This window comes from Bombus fervidus, chromosome 1 (assembly GCF_041682495.2).
Source record: "Bombus fervidus isolate BK054 chromosome 1, iyBomFerv1, whole genome shotgun sequence".
In the NCBI taxonomy this organism is placed as follows: domain Eukaryota; kingdom Metazoa; phylum Arthropoda; class Insecta; order Hymenoptera; family Apidae; genus Bombus; species Bombus fervidus.
The window spans coordinates 19,505,774-19,525,734 of NC_091517.1; the positions used below are offsets into that span (position 1 = coordinate 19,505,774).

The following is a 19,961-nucleotide window of genomic DNA, read 5'->3' on the forward strand; positions in this document are numbered from 1 at the left end:
GTTTACTTTCGCTGTCGTTGACCTCATATTACCCCGCCAGATCGCCGTAGAGATATGTTGGCCAAACAATACAGCGCGGGACGCATGCGAAGAAACATACTACGTCTCTCTCATTTTTCTTTATTGGTTATTTATTAAAATTTTTATAATTTGTCCAGAAGGACATTTGGTAAAATATTATAGCTTAATGAATAAGAATACAGCATGTAAATGTTATGTGGTTGCACTTGCTGATGTTCGCTTTTATTTTTTTTGTTTTGCAGCCATTTTTCTATTTTTGTAACATGAGTTTGTAGTTTTGTTCTGGAAATTGCTTTTTGATTGAAGAAGTTTTTCATGATTAACTTTGTCGAAATCTCTCCAAGTGAAACTATTGGACGTCACCTTTAAGAGGCTCAGACAGTTTTGTCGAGGGTCCGTGTCGTCGCCTGTTGCCGGCTCGTACGATCATGAATGGAAAGACTCGTATAAAATCAAAGGGCCGAAAGATTCTTCCTGCTTAGGCGAGATCAACGAGATCTCGTTCACGAGAAAAGTTTACGTTCGCTGCCGTCGACGCCATATTGCCCTTCCATAGCCCCGGGAATTTATGAAGACCAATCGGTGCAGCGCGTGACGCATGCGAAGAAACATACTACGTCTCTCTCATTTTTCTTTATTGGTTATTTATTAAAATTTTTATAATTTGTCCAGAAGGACATTTGGTAAAATATTATAGCTTAAAGAATAAAAATACAGCATGTAAATGTTATGTGGTTGCACTTGCTGATGTTCGCTTTTATTTTTTTTGTTTTGCAGCCATTTTTCTATTTTTGTAATATGAGTTTGTAGTTTTGTTCTGGAAATTGCTTTTTGATTGAAGAAGTTTTTCATGATTAACTTTGTCGAAATCTCTCCAAGTGAAACTATTGGACGTCACCTTTAAGAGGCTCAGACAGTTTTGTCGAGGGTCCGTGTCGTCGCCTGTTGCCGGCTCGTACGATCATGAATGGAAAGACTCGTATAAAATCAAAGGGCCGAAAGATTCTTCCTGCTTAGGCGAGATCAACGAGATCTCGTTCACGAGAAAAGTTTACGTTCGCTGCCGTCGACGCCATATTGCCCTTCCATAGCCCCGGGAATTTATGAAGACCAATCGGTGCAGCGCGTGACGCATGCGAAGAAACATACTACGTCTCTCTCATTTTTCTTTATTGGTTATTTATTAAAATTTTTATAATTTGTCCAGAAGGACATTTGGTAAAATATTATAGCTTAAAGAATAAAAATACAGCATGTAAATGTTATGTGGTTGCACTTGCTGATGTTCGCTTTTATTTTTTTTGTTTTGCAGCCATTTTTCTATTTTTGTAATATGAGTTTGTAGTTTTGTTCTGGAAATTGCTTTTTGATTGAAGAAGTTTTTCATGATTAACTTTGTCGAAATCTCTCCAAGTGAAACTATTGGACGTCACCTTTAAGAGGCTCAGACAGTTTTGTCGAGGGTCCGTTTCGTCGCCTGTAGCCGGCTCGTACGATCATGAATGGAAAGACTCGTATAAAATCAAAGGGCCGAAAGATTCTTCCTGCTTAGGCGAGATCAACGAGATCTCGTTCACGAGAGACGGCTACTGCTGCTGCCGTTGACCTCATATTACCCGGCCGGAGCCCAGGAGAAATACGAAGGCCGATCATTACAGCGCGGAACGCATGCGAAGAACTAAATTTCGTCTCTCTCATGTTTCGTTATTGGTTATTTATTAAAATTTTTACAATTTGTCCAGAAGGACATTTGGTAAAATATTATAGCTTAATGAATAAGAATACAGCATGTAAATGTTATGTGGTTTCACTTGCTGATGTTCGCTTTTATTTTTTTTGTTTCTCAGCCATTTTTCTATTTTTGTAATGTGTGTTTGTAGATTTATACTGGAAATTGCTTTTTGATTGTTTGAAGAAGTTTTTCATGATTAATTTTGTCGAAATCTCTCGAAGTGAAACTATTTGACGTCGCCTTGAAGAGGCTCAGACAGTTTTGTCGAGGGTTCGTGTCGTCGCCTGTAGCCGGCTCGTACGATCATGAATGGAAAGACTCGTATAAAATCAAAGGGCCGAAAGATTCTTCCTGCTTAGGCGAGATCAACGAGATCTCGTTCACGAGAAAAGTTTACGTTCGCTGCCGTCGACGCCATATTGCCCTTCCATAGCCCCGGGAATTTAAGAAGACCAATCGGTACAGCGCGTGACGCATGCGAAGAAACATATTACGTCTCTCTCATTTTTCTTTATTGGTTATTTATTAAAATTTTTATAATTTGTCCAAAAGGACATTTGGTAAAATATTATAGCTTAAAGAATAAAAATACAGCATGTAAATGTTATGTGGTTGCACTTGCTAATGTTCACTTTTATTTTTTTTGTTTTGCAGCCATTTTTCTATTTTTGTAATGTGTGTTTGAAGACTTCTTCTGGAAATTGCTTTTTCATTGTTTGAAGAAGTTTTCATGTTTAACTTTGTCGAAATCTCTCCAAGTGAAACTATTTGACGTCGCCTTGAAGAGGCTCAGACAGTTTTGTCGAGGGTTCGTGTCGTCGCCTGTAGCCGGCTCGCACGATCATGAATAGAAAGACTCGTATAAAATCAAAGGGCCGAAAGATTCTTCCTGCTTAGGCGAGATCAACGAGATCTCGATCACGAGAGGAGTTTACTTTCGCGGCCGTTGACCTCATATTACCCCGCCAGATCGCCGTAGAAATATGTAGGCCAATCAATACAGCGCGGGACGCATGCGAAGAACCATACTACGTCTCTCTCATTTTTCTTTATTGGTTATTTATTAAAATTTTTATAATTTGTCCAGAAGGACATTTGGTAAAATATTATAGCTTAAAGAATAAAAATACAGCATGTAAATGTTATGTGGTTGCACCTGCTGATGTTCGCTTTTATTTTTTCTGTTTTGCAGCCATTTTTCTATTCTTGTAATGTGTGTTTGTAGATTTGTTCTGGAAATTGCTTTTTCATTGTTTGAAGAAGTTTTTCATGATTAACTTTGTCGAAATCTCTCGAAGTGAAACTATTTGACGTCGCCTTGAAGAGGCTCAGACAGTTTTGTCGAGGGTCCGTTTCGTCGCCTGTAGCCGGCTCGTACGATCATGAATGGAAAGACTCGTATAAAATCAAAGGGCCGAAAGATTCTTCCTGCTTAGGCGAGATCAACGAGATCTCGTTCACGAGAGACGGCTACTGCTGCTGCCGTTGACCTCATATTACCCGGCCGGAGCCCAGGAGAAATACGAAGGCCAATCATTACAGCGCGGAACGCATGCGAAGAACTAAATTTCGTCTCTCTCATGTTTCGTTATTGGTTATTTATTAAAATTTTTACAATTTGTCCAGAAGGACATTTGGTAAAATATTATAGCTTAAAGAATAAAAATACAGCATCTAAATGTTATGTGGTTGCACTTGCTGATGTTCGCTTTTATTTTTTTTGTTTTGCAGCCATTTTTCTATTTTTGTAATATGAGTTTGTAGTTTTGTTCTGGAAATTGCTTTTTGATTGAAGAAGTTTTTCATGATTAACTTTGTCGAAATCTCTCCAAGTGAAACTATTGGACGTCACCTTTAAGAGGCTCAGACAGTTTTGTCGAGGGTCCGTGTCGTCGCCTGTTGCCGGCTCGTACGATCATGAATGGAAAGACTCGTATAAAATCAAAGGGCCGAAAGATTCTTCCTGCTTAGGCGAGATCAACGAGATCTCGTTCATGAGAAAAGTTTACGTTCGCTGCCGTCGACGCCATATTGCCCTTCGATAGCCCCGGGAATTTATGAAGACCAATCGGTACAGCGCGTGACGCATGCGAAGAAACATACTACGTCTCTCTCATTTTTCTTTATTGGTTATTTATTAAAATTTTTACAATTTGTCCAGAACGACATTTGGTAAAATATTATAGCTTAAAGAATAAAAATACAGCATCTAAATGTTATGTGGTTGCACTTGCTGATGTTCGCTTTTATTTTTTTTTGTTTTGCAGCCATTTTTCTATTTTTGTAATATGAGTTTGTAGATTTCTTCTGGAAATTGCTTTTTGATTGTTTGAAGAAGTTTTTCATGATTAACTTTGTCGAAATCTCTCCAAGTGAAACTATTTGACGTCGCCTTGAAGAGGCTCAGACAGTTTTGTCGAGGGTCCGTTTCGTCGCCTGTAGCCGGCTCGCACGAACATGAATAAAAAGACTCGTATAAAATCAAAGGGCCGAAAGATTCTTCCTGCTTAGGCGAGATCAACGAGATCTCGTTCACGAGAGACGACTACAGCTGCTGCCGTTGACCTCATATTACCCGGCCGGAGCCCAGTAGAAATATGTAGGCCAATCAATACAGCGCGGGTCGCATCCGAAGAACCATACTATGTCTCTCTCATTTTTCTTTATTGGTTATTTATTAAAATTTTTACAATTTGTCCAGAAGGACATTTGGTAAAATATTATAGCTTAATGAATAAGAATACAGCATGTAAATGTTATGTGGTTGCACTTGCTGATGTTCGCTTTTATTTTTTTTGTTTTTCAGCCATTTTTCTATTTTTGTAATGTGTGTTTGTAGATTTATTCTGGAAATTGCTTTTTGATTGTTTGAAGAAGTTTTTCATGATTAACTTTGTCGAAATCTCTCGAAGTGAAACTATTTGACGTCGCCTTGAAGAGGCTCAGACAGTTTTGTCGAGGGTCCGTTTCGTCGCCTGTAGCCGGCTCGTACGATCATGAATGGAAAGACTCGTATAAAATCAAAGGGCCGAAAGATTCTTCCTGCTTAGGCGAGATCAACGAGATCTCGTTCACGAGAAAAGTTTACGTTCGCTGCCTTCGACGCCATATTGCCCTTCGATAGCCCCGGGAATTTATGAAGACCAATCGGTACAGCGCGTGACGCATGCGAAGAAACATATTACGTCTCTCTCATTTTTCTTTATTGGTTATTTATTAAAATTTTTATAATTTGTCCAGAAGGACATTTGGTAAAATATTATAGCTTAAAGAATAAAAATACAGCATGTAAATGTTATGTGGTTGCACTTGCTGATGTTCGCTTTTATTTTTTTTGTTTTGCAGCCATTTTTCTATTTTTGTAATATGAGTTTGTAGTTTTGTTCTGGAAATTGCTTTTTGATTGAAGAAGTTTTTCATGATTAACTTTGTCGAAATCTCTCCAAGTGAAACTATTGGACGTCACCTTTAAGAGGCTCAGACAGTTTTGTCGAGGGTCCGTTTCGTCGCCTGTAGCCGGCTCGTACGATCATGAATGGAAAGACTCGTATAAAATCAAAGGGCCGAAAGATTCTTCCTGCTTAGGCGAGATCAACGAGATCTCGTTCACGAGAGACGGCTACTGCTGCTGCCGTTGACCTCATATTACCCGGCCGGAGCCCAGGAGAAATACGAAGGCCGATCATTACAGCGCGGAACGCATGCGAAGAACTAAATTTCGTCTCTCTCATGTTTCGTTATTGGTTATTTATTAAAATTTTTACAATTTGTCCAGAAGGACATTTGGTAAAATATTATAGCTTAATGAATAAGAATACAGCATGTAAATGTTATGTGGTTTCACTTGCTGATGTTCGCTTTTATTTTTTTTGTTTCTCAGCCATTTTTCTATTTTTGTAATGTGTGTTTGTAGATTTATTCTGGAAATTGCTTTTTGATTGTTTGAAGAAGTTTTTCATGATTAACTTTGTCGAAATCTCTCGAAGTGAAACTATTTGACGTCGCCTTGAAGAGGCTCAGACAGTTTTGTCGAGGGTCCGTTTCGTCGCCTGTAGCCGGCTCGTACGATCATGAATGGAAAGACTCGTATAAAATCAAAGGGCCGAAAGATTCTTCCTGCTTAGGCGAGATCAACGAGATCTCGTTCACGAGAAAAGTTTACGTTCGCTGCCGTCGACGCCATATTGCCCTTCGATAGCCCCGGGAATTTATGAAGACCAATCGGTACAGCGCGTGACTTATGCGAAGGAACATATTACCTCTCTCTCATTTTTCTTTATTGGTTATTTATTAAAATTTTTATAATTTGTCCAGAAGGACAGTTGGTAAAATATTATAGCTTAATGAATAAAAATACAGCATCTAAATGTTATGTGGTTGCACTTGCTGATGTTCGTTTTTATTTTTTTTGTTTTGCAGCCATTTTTCTATTTTTGTAATATGAGTTTGTAGTTTTGTTCTGGAAATTGCTTTTTGATTGAAGAAGTTTTTCATGAATAACTTTGTCGAAATCTCTCCAAGTGAAACTATTTGACGTCGCCTTGAAGAGGCTCAGACAGTTTTGTCGAGGGTCCGTTTCGTCGCCTGTAGCCGGCTCGTACGATCATGAATGGAAAGACTCGTATAAAATCAAAGGGCCTAAAGATTCTTCCTGCTTAGGCGAGATCAACGAGATCTCGTTCACGAGAGACGACTACAGCTGCTGCCGTTGACCTCATATTACCCGGCCGGAGCCCAGTAGAAATATGTAGGCCAATCAATACAGCGCGGGTCGCATCCGAAGAACCATACTATGTCTCTCTCATTTTTCTTTATTGGTTATTTATTAAAATTTTTACAATTTGTCCAGAAGGACATTTGGTAAAATATTATAGCTTAATGAATAAGAATACAGCATGTAAATGTTATGTGGTTGCACTTGCTGATGTTCGCTTTTATTTTTTTTGTTTTTCAGCCATTTTTCTATTTTTGTAATGTGTGTTTGTAGATTTATTCTGGAAATTGCTTTTTGATTGTTTGAAGAAGTTTTTCATGATTAACTTTGTCGAAATCTCTCGAAGTGAAACTATTTGACGTCGCCTTGAAGAGGCTCAGACAGTTTTGTCGAGGGTCCGTGTCGTCGCCTGTAGCCGGCTCGTACGATCATGAATGGAAAGACTCGTATAAAATCAAAGGGCCGAAAGATTCTTCCTGCTTAGGCGAGATCAACGAGATCTCGTTCACGAGAAAAGTTTACGTTCGCTGCCGTCGACGCCATATTGCCCTTCCATAGCCCCGGGAATTTATGAAGACCAATCGGTGCAGCGCGTGACGCATGTGAAGAAACATACTACGTCTCTCTCATTTTTCTTTATTGGTTATTTATTAAAATTTTTATAATTTGTCCAGAAGGACATTTGGTAAAATATTATAGCTTAAAGAATAAAAATACAGCATGTAAATGTTATGTGGTTGCACTTGCTGATGTTCGCTTTTATTTTTTTTGTTTTGCAGCCATTTTTCTATTTTTGTAATATGAGTTTGTAGTTTTGTTCTGGAAATTGCTTTTTGATTGAAGAAGTTTTTCATGATTAACTTTGTCGAAATCTCTCCAAGTGAAACTATTGGACGTCACCTTTAAGAGGCTCAGACAGTTTTGTCGAGGGTCCGTGTCGTCGCCTGTTGCCGGCTCGTACGATCATGAATGGAAAGACTCGTATAAAATCAAAGGGCCGAAAGATTCTTCCTGCTTAGGCGAGATCAACGAGATCTCGTTCACGTGAGGAGTTTACTTTCGCTGTCGTTGACCTCATATTACCCCGCCAGATCGCCGTAGAGATATGTTGGCCAAACAATACAGCGCGGGACGCATGCGAAGAAACATACTACGTGTCTCTCATTTTTCTTTATTGGTTATTTATTAAAATTTTTACAATTTGTCCAGAAGGACATTTGGTAAAATATTATAGCTTAAAGAATAAAAATACAGCATGTAAATGTTATGTGGTTGCACTTGCTGATGTTCTCTTTTATTTTTTTTGTTTTGCAGCCATTTTTCTATTCTTGTAATGTGTGTTTGTAGATTTGTTCTGGAAATTGCTTTTTGATTGAAGAAGTTTTTCATGATTAACTTTGTCGAAATCTCTCCAAGTGAAACTATTTGACGTCGCCTTGAAGAGGCTCAGACAGTTTTGTCGAGGGTCCGTTTCGTCGCCTGTAGCCGGCTCGTACGATCATGAATGGAAAGACTCGTATAAAATCAAAGGGCCGAAAGATTCTTCCTGCTTAGGCGAGATCAACGAGATCTCGTTCACGAGAGACGGCTACTGCTGCTGCCGTTGACCTCATATTACCCGGCCGGAGCCCAGGAGAAATACGAAGGCCGATCATTACAGCGCGGAACGCATGCGAAGAACTAAATTTCGTCTCTCTCATGTTTCGTTATTGGTTATTTATTAAAATTTTTACAATTTGTCCAGAAGGACATTTGGTAAAATATTATAGCTTAAAGAATAAAAATACAGCATCTAAATGTTATGTCGTTGCACTTGCTGATGTTCTCTTTTATTTTTTTTGTTTTGCAGCCATTTTTCTATTTTTGTAATATGAGTTTGTAGATTTGTTCTGGAAATTGCTTTTTGATTGTTTGAAGAAGTTTTTCATGATTAACTTTGTCGAAATCTCTCCAAGTGAAACTATTTGACGTCGCCTTGAAGAGGCTCAGACAGTTTTGTCGAGGGTCCGTTTCGTCGCCTGTAGCCGGCTCGCACGATCATGAATAGAAAGACTCGTATAAAATCAAAGGGCCGAAAGATTCTTCCTGCTTAGGCGAGATCAACGAGATCTCGTTCACGAGAAAAGTTTACGTTCGCTGCCGTCGACGCCATATTGCCCTTCGATAGCCCCGGGAATTTATGAAGACCAATCGGTACAGCGCGTGACGCATGCGAAGAAACATACTACGTCTCTCTCATTTTTCTTTATTGGTTATTTATTAAAATTTTTATAATTTGTCCAGAAGGACATTTGGTAAAATATTATAGCTTAAAGAATAAAAATACAGCATCTAAATGTTATGTGGTTGCACTTGCTGATGTTCGCTTTTATTTTTTTTTGTTTTGCAGCCAGTTTTCTATTTTTGTAATATGAGTTTGTAGATTTGTTCTGGAAATTGCTTTTTGATTGTTTGAAGAAGTTTTTCATGATTAACTTTGTCGAAATCTCTCCAAGTGAAACTATTTGACGTCGCCTTGAAGAGGCTCAGACAGTTTTGTCGAGGGTCCGTTTCGTCGCCTGTAGCCGGCTCGCACGATCATGAATAGAAAGACTCGTATAAAATCAAAGGGCCGAAAGATTCTTCCTGCTTAGGCGAGATCAACGAGATCTCGTTCACGAGAGACGACTACAGCTGCTGCCGTTGACCTCATATTACCCGGCCGGAGCCCAGTAGAAATATGTAGGCCAATCAATACAGCGCGGGTCGCATCCGAAGAACCATACTATGTCTCTCTCATTTTTCTTTATTGGTTATTTATTAAAATTTTTACAATTTGTCCAGAAGGACATTTGGTAAAATATTATAGCTTAATGAATAAGAATACAGCATGTAAATGTTATGTGGTTTCACTTGCTGATGTTCGCTTTTATTTTTTTTGTTTCTCAGCCATTTTTCTATTTTTGTAATGTGTGTTTGTAGATTTATACTGGAAATTGCTTTTTGATTGTTTGAAGAAGTTTTTCATGATTAATTTTGTCGAAATCTCTCGAAGTGAAACTATTTGACGTCGCCTTGAAGAGGCTCAGACAGTTTTGTCGAGGGTCCGTTTCGTCGCCTGTAGCCGGCTCGTACGATCATGAATGGAAAGACTCGTATAAAATCAAAGGGCCGAAAGATTCTTCCTGCTTAGGCGAGATCAACGAGATCTCGTTCACGAGAGACGGCTACTGCTGCTGCCGTTGACCTCATATTACCCGGCCGGAGCCCAGGAGAAATACGAAGGCCGATCATTACAGCGCGGAACGCATGCGAAGAACTAAATTTCGTCTGTCTCATTTTTCGTTATTGGTTATTTATTAAAATTTTTACAATTTGTCCAGAAGGACATTTGGTAAAATATTATAGCTTAAAGAATAAAAATACAGCATCTAAATGTTATGTGGTTGCACTTGCTGATGTTCGCTTTTATTTTTTTTGTTTTGCAGCCATTTTTCTATTTTTGTAATATGAGTTTGTAGTTTTGTTCTGGAAATTGCTTTTTGATTGAAGAAGTTTTTCATGATTAACTTTGTCGAAATCTCTCCAAGTGAAACTATTGGACGTCACCTTGAAGAGGCTCAGACAGTTTTGTCGAGGGTCCGTGTCGTCGCCTGTTGCCGGCTCGTACGATCATGAATGGAAAGACTCGTATAAAATCAAAGGGCCGAAAGATTCTTCCTGCTTAGGCGAGATCAACGAGATCTCGTTCACGAGAAAAGTTTACGTTCGCTGCCGTCGACGCCATATTGCCCTTCGATAGCCCCGGGAATTTATGAAGACCAATCGGTACAGCGCGTGACGCATGCGAAGAAACATACTACGTCTCTCTCATTTTTCTTTATTGGTTATTTATTAAAATTTTTATAATTTGTCCAGAAGGACATTTGGTAAAATATTATAGCTTAAAGAATAAAAATACAGCATCTAAATGTTATGTGGTTGCACTTGCTGATGTTCGCTTTTATTTTTTTTTGTTTTGCAGCCAGTTTTCTATTTTTGTAATATGAGTTTGTAGATTTCTTCTGGAAATTGCTTTTTGATTGTTTGAAGAAGTTTTTCATGATTAACTTTGTCGAAATCTCTCCAAGTGAAACTATTTGACGTCGCCTTGAAGAGGCTCAGACAGTTTTGTCGAGGGTCCGTTTCGTCGCCTGTAGCCGGCTCGCACGATCATGAATAAAAAGACTCGTATAAAATCAAAGGGCCGAAAGATTCTTCCTGCTTAGGCGAGATCAACGAGATCTCGTTCACGAGAGACGACTACAGCTGCTGCCGTTGACCTCATATTACCCGGCCGGAGCCCAGGAGAAATACGAAGGCCGATCATTACAGCGCGGAACGCATGCGAAGAACTAAATTTCGTCTCTCTCATGTTTCGTTATTGGTTATTTATTAAAATTTTTACAATTTGTCCAGAAGGACATTTGGTAAAATATTATAGCTTAAAGAATAAAAATACAGCATCTAAATGTTATGTGGTTGCACTTGCTGATGTTCGCTTTTATTTTTTTTGTTTTGCAGCCATTTTTCTATTTTTGTAATATGAGTTTGTAGTTTTGTTCTGGAAATTGCTTTTTGATTGAAGAAGTTTTTCATGATTAACTTTGTCGAAATCTCTCCAAGTGAAACTATTGGACGTCACCTTGAAGAGGCTCAGACAGTTTTGTCGAGGGTCCGTGTCGTCGCCTGTTGCCGGCTCGTACGATCATGAATGGAAAGACTCGTATAAAATCAAAGGGCCGAAAGATTCTTCCTGCTTAGGCGAGATCAACAAGATCTCGTTCACGAGAAAAGTTTACGTTCGCTGCCGTCGACGCCATATTGCCCTTCGATAGCCCCGGGAATTTATGAAGACCAATCGGTACAGCGCGTGACTTATGCGAAGGAACATATTACCTCTCTCTCATTTTTCTTTATTGGTCATTTATTAAAATTTTTATAATTTGTCCAGAAGGACAGTTGGTAAAATATTATAGCTTAATGAATAAAAATACAGCATCTAAATGTTATGTGGTTGCACTTGCTGATGTTCGCTTTTATTTTTTTTGTTTTGCAGCCATTTTTCTATTTTTGTAATATGAGTTTGCAGTTTTGTTCTGGAAATTGCTTTTTGATTGAAGAAGTTTTTCATGATTAACTTTGTCGAAATCTCTCCAAGTGAAACTATTGGACGTCACCTTGAAGAGGCTCAGACAGTTTTGTCGAGGGTCCGTGTCGTCGCCTGTTGCCGGCTCGTACGATCGTGAATAGAAAGACTCGTATAAAATCAAAGGGCCGAAAGTTTCTTCCTACTTAGGCGAGGTCAACGAGATCTCGTTCACGAGACACGACTACTGCTGCTGCCGTTGACGTCATATTACCCCACCAGATCCCCGTAGAAATATGTAGGCCAATCAATACAGCGCGTGACGCATGCGAAGAACCATAATACGTCTCTCTCATTTTTCTTTATTGGTTATTTATTAAAATTTTTACAATTTGTCCGGAAGGACATTTGGTAAAATATTGTAGCTTAAAGAATAATAATACAGCATGTAAATGGTATGTGGTTGCACTTGCAGATGTTCGCTTTTATTTTTTTTTGTTTTGCAGCCATTTTTCTATTTTTGTAATATGAGTTTGTAGATTTGTTCTGGAAATTGCTTTTTGATTGTTTGAAGAAGTTTTTCATGATTAACTTTGTCGAAATCTCTCCAAGTGAAACTATTTGACGTCGCCTTGAAGAGGCTCAGACTGTTTTGTCGGGGGTGCGTGCCGTCGCCTGTAGCCGGCTCGCACGATCATGAATGGAAAGACTCGTATAAAATCAAAGGGCCGAAAGATTCTTCCTGCTTAGGCGAGATCAACGAGATCTCGTTCAATAGAGAAGTTTTACCTTCTACTATCGTCGACGCCATATTACCCTTCGAAGTTACCGGAAAATTATATAGCGCCTAACCTTTGCGCAGAGCTAAAATTGGTTTCTGTCATTGCTTCTGAATTTTTAAAGAAACCAAGCCATTTAAAGCTTGATCTCAATGTGGTTACAAGCTTCTCTCGATTGAAGCTATTTTTCATGCAATGACCTACTTTGTGAATTTCATGCACACAAGCCCAGGTATTTATACGGCAAATACAAAGCTTTCATGTATGCTAATTGTAAGCGAATGCGAAACGTCGCGCATGCGGCGAAACGTCGTGAAAGTGGTGGGATTTCGCCGCATGCGCGACGTTTCCCCGCCGCTTGCAGCGATGTTTCCCCGCCGCTTGCAGCGATGTTTCCCCACCACATGTGGTGGGGAAACGTCGCGCATGTGGCGAAACGTCGGGAAAGTGGTGGGATTTCGCCGCATGCGCGACGTTTCCCCGCCGCTTGCAGCGATGTTTCCCCACCACATGTGGTCGTCGCGCATGCGACGAAATCCCACCACTTTCCCGACGTTTCGCCACATGCGCGACGTTTCCCCACCACATGCGTTTCCCCACCACGTTTCGCCGCATGCGGCGAAATCCCACCACTTTGCTAACCTACATTGTTCCCGTTATCAAAGCCTTTTTTTTTTACTTTTTGCGACCTGACTCTTCGTTATTATTATCTACATTATTTTAACTTGGTAACAACTGGTTGGCCTGGAAATGACAAATCAATACAGATTTTTCGTTGCGTGCATATATTCGAAAGAATTCGAAATTAAATTATCGTGTATTACAGGCATTTATGGTAGAGTGACAAGAAGCTGTGTTTGAATGCATCCTCTCGTAGACAATATCGATATAACCTAAGTGCGATAAATTGCGAACGTTTGACTCAGCTCATGGGAAATTTCCGCGTTTCTGAATCGTTCCGAGTCGCACGCGAAATGCAGGTCAGAGAACCGTCTAATATTTATTGTTGAGATCGTGGGCTTGATCTTAATGGCGCCGCGGCACGCGATTCTTTACCAACTATGCTCCTTAACTCCAGCTCTCGACCTTCTTCCCTATTCAACTACTCGAGCAGTGAAGTTGACTCTGCATGCCTGTGATTTTGGCCGGGAATGGAAGTCGATTTAATAGTGAATGTACATTGTGTATACGTGTTTTAGGTGGTTTGTATGAGTTTGTTGCGGAGATTCGAGACATTTATTTAACCTCTTTATCGTATTCGGACCTGTGCGATACAACCATCTTAAATATAATAAGTTTTCTTTTTTATTGCAAAGTTCTTGAAATATATAATGCACGCAATAAGTGTATAATATTTTATATATATAAATTATATTTAAGAAGTTTGGAATAGTTTAAAGATTAAATAGATTGCATTTTAAATTTAATCTTTTACTTTCAAAGGAATAAAGTTCCTTTGGAATTTGGTGGAGTTTAAGATTTGATATCGGTGTCGTAGGAGTTATGTGACACTTTAAGGTGGAATAAATCTAGCGAGGAGTTTAAGGTGCGGCGAAGGAGCGTGGAATGTTGCAATAGAAATTTATTACAGTGTTAGTGCATTGGTAGATTGATCAAATTTACGTGTAGCGTGGGTAACCAATGATAAATATTTTGCAATATGTATAATTTCTCAGTAATGTGAAGTTTATAAAATCTATTGACAACTAATGGAAATTGTTGATTAACAGATCAATTTTAAATTCCTCGTTAATATAAATTTGCTAATCCTATTTATAGCTAAACCTTACGACGAAAAATTAACGAAGTGGAATAAAAATGGCATTGTGATTCTTCTCGTCGTGTCACATCAATTTTACGAGACAATTTTACTTGCGGATGTTGCGTATTACGTTGGTGAACTCGACGAAAACGTAAAATAGGAGCTTGTTCGAAATACACTAACGCGGAAGGTTAAATTTAACACGAAAGGCTGGGAAATTAGTTTAGAACTCGAAGTTTCAGCGGTGTGACGCTCTTGAAACTCATCTAAAGAGCTCGGCGACCTCAAAAGGGGATGGACGCAACTATTTCGTGGGAATTACTCATTGTAGCTTATTTGGATGAAGCTGGTTTAAAGTCAGCGCTGGATTCGTCCGTTTTTTGCCCGGAAATCATAAAATATTTAGGCCAGGCGGCTCTATGTATAGAAAATGTTACGTTTATTTTTTACGTCCGTAGAATTTAACTCTTTACTAATATGCACTTATTTTCCAAAAAAATATCGCGTTTCAATATTAAAAAAATTTCAATAATATACTATCCATTACAAATTATTAGTATTAACAAATTCTTATTGTCTCATAGAAATGCCAACTATTATTTCGTTAAAACAAACAATGGAATTTTACAAGTAAATTTTACAAATTACATTACAAATCATCTTATAACGTAAAATACGACGTGTAATTTGTCTCAATTTATTAATAGTATGAATAAATTATTATGATAGAAGATGCAATCTCGTGAGAAATTAGAGACGAAAATAAATGGGAGAAGATAAGTCGCGCTGGTCCTCTTGAAAAGATGTAATCCCATGGATGTACGTGCGAGTATTAAAGCAGCGCAAATCCGTTCTCCGAAATCTCATCCCAGACGTCGTACGACTAAAGACAAAAACAGCTCACTCGGGAGCATTGCAAAGAGACATTCATCGAGAATGCAAGAGGATTATTCCAAGAAGTACTAGCTTTTCCTAAATTCCTGTTACAACGTTCTTAACGCGTGGAAATTAATCTTGACTAGGTAACATCTATAACACCATGTATTTTCCGCCGTGATCGCAAATCTGTTTGGAACATGTGGTTTGTACGTTATTCTAGGTTCTGTTGTTTAATTGAATTAATGTTATTTGTAGGTAAATTAGTGTGTACAAGAGTATTCTATCCATTATCGACCAATTCGAGCATGTATTTCGAGCTAAATTTCTCGAATACCAGCGATTACGGTGAAATCGCTTGCGGTTGCTGGAAATTAACAGTATCGTTTGCGGTTTTGAACTGATTGACACCGTGTGAGCGGAGAATTATTTCAGGCAATGTTGCTTGTTGTTTCATGTATTTAATACGTTTACGGCGATGAACAGAGTTTGTCAAAAACGAAAACAAGAGAAAAGAAACATTATTATTCATGTTTTATTATTAGATTATTTTCAAAGTGATATTTTCAATGAAATATAATTGTCCAAAAATAAGATCAATAATTGAATCATTGTAGAAAATAGAATAATATTGATAATAAAGAAATAAAAATCAATTATAGAATAACATATATAATAATAATAATAATAATATGGATAGACTTTATGTTTACTTTTATATGTATAATGATACTGCTTGATCCTTGAATTAAAGTTAAGATTAACGTTCTGATTATGATTATCCTTTGTGTGACTAAATATATTTGAAGTGTCAGTTACAGTAAAATTTTTGAAAGATTCTTGGCTGTTAAACAAAATACTGGTTCCTTTATATTTCTCTCAATTATCATAGAATCGTGAAGCTGACTTTCCCTTCAAATTTTGTCTGTTTCAGGAGTAACAAGTACCTGCAAAAATCATCCATCAGCCGGATATGTGCTGTCGGAGGGTTTTTCATTAGCATTCCCGTCTTTCTAACTGGTAAGAACCAATTCCTTTAATTCTGTCAACTTTAACCTTTTGAAAGTTATACGTTTAATTTTTCTTGAATTCAGGCATGAATCTAAAAGATACTGTGAACTATCTCCGAGTATATGAAATCAATTAGAAATCCATTAGAAATAAAGTTAATTTTAACGCCGAATAATTATTATTTTTCTTAGAAAAATAAAAACTGATTGTCTTTTAGGAAAGTTCTAGTAAATTAATTTATGCAGAGTTCAAATAGAATATTCATGTCATGCATGAATATGGCTGGTGGATGGCACGAGATTTAATTTAATCTAAAGTTTACGTAGAATCATGCTAGTTCGCGCAGCTATCATTCGCTCAATCGATGGTTAAGCTGTTGAACTAGATTCAAGCCGGACATTTTATCTCTGTTTAGAATAAAACTGCGTTTTAATAAATTTGACGGAATAGAAACTTCAAATACTCTTCAAAACTTTGAACGTAATCATTTTAGAAATTTGTAAATTACTTAACGACCAAAAATATTAAATTCTCTATTGTCTGAAGATACATTCTCTATAATTTAAGTAATTTATTCGTGGAGAATTGATATATAAAACTTAAATAATAAATTAATTGAAAAATAATTTGCTACTAGTATTGAAAATTTCAATTAAAAGTATATATATAGCTTACGCTTCGAGAATTATATGTATTGAGAATATGTGTTTGACCTAATTCTTTGTCCCTCTTGTTACGGCATACTTGTTATAATGATTCTCTAACAATGCTTTCAGGTATGATATTATACACATTCATCCAGTTTCATTCGACTCCGGCAATCGTTACGTCGGTTTTCATAGGCCTTGGCATCGTGTTTTGTGGATGCGCAATGGTCCATAACGTCTTCGTGTGGCAGAGGGTAAGAACATGTCTCTATTAAAAAAAATGAACACGTTCAAAATACTATTATATTTGCTGAAAAAAAGTCTTTTTCTTTGTAATCCTCCTTCTACTTCAAGCACGTAGTATTAACAATAAAATTGACAATGGCTGGAAGTAATCAAAAGGAGTTTTCACCATGATTATCGATAACGATATCGAACGATAACGAATCATTTCAACTAAAATGTAAATTCTTATATTATAACTTTCTTAATTTGTTATGGCCCCTGACTACAACCTAACCAATCATTCTTATTTCGTAGGAGAAGACGAATGCCGTGAAGGCGTTAGCGCGCGAACAGTGCGAAGCGGCGGTACAGCTGCAGCGTCAGCAGCAGCTGCAACAGCACCAGAACCAGCCCCAGCTACAACAGCAACAACAACAACTACGTGGCCCGTTAACTATCCACCATGCTGGCTGCCCGACGAAAATCGGGCCCGTGACGAACCAACTAAATGCCAGCCACGCAACGCACGGCCGAGCTGCACAGTACCAACACTATCATCATCGACACGTGTCGATGTCCTCACCGCCCTTGTTGCTCTCATCACCAGCTCCGATCGCGGCAGCGCACAATCATCTGAACGTGAGCGGACACAGAAACGTGGTTACGCCACCGGATACACCAGCAGATAGATCGCCACCGAGTCCTGGAAATAAGCTAAATAGATCTCAGCATTTGCCACGGGAAGCAACCGGCAGCGTTAGTCCTGGTCTTCCGGCTGCCACATTGGATTTAAGTAGCGCAGCAACCACCAATAGTCCGCATGAATTATCCACGTTAGTTTAGAAATTTGGCCCGAACATTATATCTTCACATAGGATTGGAGATTAATAGTTGATAGTTAATTTACACATCGATCTTTTTATTTGTAAATTGGGTCCTGGTTTAGAGTTGGTTTGTAAAAATTTGGTCCTAATTGTTAAATGATGAATATTGATTAAGAATAGGCATTGATGTACCAATCTTTCTTTAACTTATATACTTGAGCACACGCATTGGACATTTCACTTTTATTCAATGAAACAACAATTTTGTTATTCGCTTATTCAATACGGTAATTGCTCATATTTCATGGACATTTTAACAACGTTTTGAATAATTTCTAACGATACAATTGTGATAAAGTGAAAAAAATCGTGATAAGAAATAGAGAGAAAAGTTGCTCGTTAATGAATATTGACCAGAAATAAATAATAATAATTTCTAAAGGATATCCCGAAGACGTCGTAAATATTACAAAAGGAATGATTAATTTATACCCGCGTGTATCTTGCCATTACCATACTATTACTATTATTATTAATATTGTTAGTATTACTCGATTACATTATTATTAATATTAATATTATTGCCTTATTAATATTAATGTTATTGTTACTATTATTATTAATGTTATGGAACTTCTAGTCCTAGGTTACTTTCGCTGTCACGAAAGGATAAGATTTTCGAATTTTTGACTTGCGCGTAATTCAAGTTTTCCTGTTGCGCATGCGCAGTGGAAAGAAAGTTGGCGGAACTCAAATCTCGAACTATAGAGAGTTGAAAAGCAGTAAAAGTAAAAAGGCACGAACATCATTTGTATTTGTGCTGTATTAAGTTTGATAATTGAAAATTAAGTTTGATGATAACATTTTTTTCGTATTCGCTTTGGTAAATATTAGTTTTATTTAAAATTGAACAAAGCATTTTATGTTTTTCAAACATAGTACATAATCATAATATCGAATTTTGTAAACTGATAGTAAGAAACTCTATAATTCGAGACTGGAACTTTGATCAAGTTCACATTGAACGTAAACTGACTTAATTTTGTTATTTAAGCGTGTATACTATACGTGTTTGTTCCTTCTTCTCTTGTGTGCAGGCTATAGCTTAATTACTTCCAATAAACAGTAGCACTTATGTCAAATCAATGACCGATACAAATTTAGATACTAGGATTATTTAAACAAGAGATTATAAACTATAAAGTATTGTTTTTATACTGCATATGTACATATGCAATATGAACGACCGTTTGTGTAATAATATGTACTCCTCTTCTTAGTTTACTTTTGTATATTTTGCGACATTCGATATTGATTTTGTGAGGAACGTACTTACGTTTTATCTTTGTAATTAAATGTGAAATGAAAGAAAAGAAATGAAATGAGAAAAGGAAATTCGATGTATGAGTATATACGAATTGACGGAATTAAAATGTAACGCTATATTTAAATAGAAGACGTGAAATATCTTGTCATCTTAAAATAACTTGATCATTCCTATTCTTTTACGTAAAAACACTTTTCGATTGTAACTTAAGAAAAATGTCTGCTAACGTGAAACGTGCCAGAAAAAATTAACAACTTTCATGAAATTGGCAAATTTCTCGTTAATATCGTTAAACTCTCGTTTATAAAGATCAGATCAGTGTACATAATATACAAAACCAATGCAGAATATATAAATATAGCACATACGTTCTGAATTATACTCGAATTGGGCAGGGTAACCAAGTAAAAATATGTAAATTTCACGATGTGTAATGTACACTTTATATCGAACTTGTAAGTAGTGTAGAAATAGAATATTTTACACGTACCAAAATATACAAACGACAATACACAAGTTCAATTATTTGTTAGATCCATGTATAACAAGCATAGTACAAAAGTGTTTTAGCTTTATGTACTGGTAATTACGAGAAATACCAACTTAATAGATGTATTTGGTATGTACCTAGTTAAGAAAACAATAAATTATTCTGAACAGATAAAGCGTTTAGTAGCTTGTAAAGTATGAATTTTCGAAAACGTAAGTATTTTATATCTAAGTAGTTAAGAAACGTGAGCAAGGGAAATCAAACAAAGGAACTAAGTTTTTTTGTTTAAAAATATTTAATTTGTTGTTCTATTATCCGAGGTTAAAAGCGATAATGTACAAAATCTGAATAAATAAGATTCCTCAATATTATTGAATTTTAATTCTAGGGTAAAGTAATATATCCGCATATTTTATTTATATACAATATGTATAAATAATGATGTG

The 19,961-nt window shown here is 37.2% G+C and overlaps 1 protein-coding gene across 3 annotated transcripts in view; it reads left to right on the forward strand.

Annotated features, from left to right (window-relative positions):
• The window catches only part of LOC139989507 (uncharacterized), a 61,465-nt gene extending 41,582 nt beyond the window's left edge, over positions 1-19,883 (forward strand). For all 3 annotated transcript variants that reach the window (XM_072007972.1, XM_072007980.1, XM_072007989.1), the window contains exons 3-5: positions 15,926-16,011; positions 16,779-16,903; positions 17,190-19,883. In XM_072007972.1, coding sequence (XP_071864073.1) covers positions 15,926-16,011; positions 16,779-16,903; positions 17,190-17,717 — 739 coding nt within the window. In that variant the 3' untranslated portion in view covers positions 17,718-19,883. The remainder of the gene's footprint in view (positions 1-15,925; positions 16,012-16,778; positions 16,904-17,189) is intronic.
• Positions 19,884-19,961: the final 78 nt, after the last annotated feature.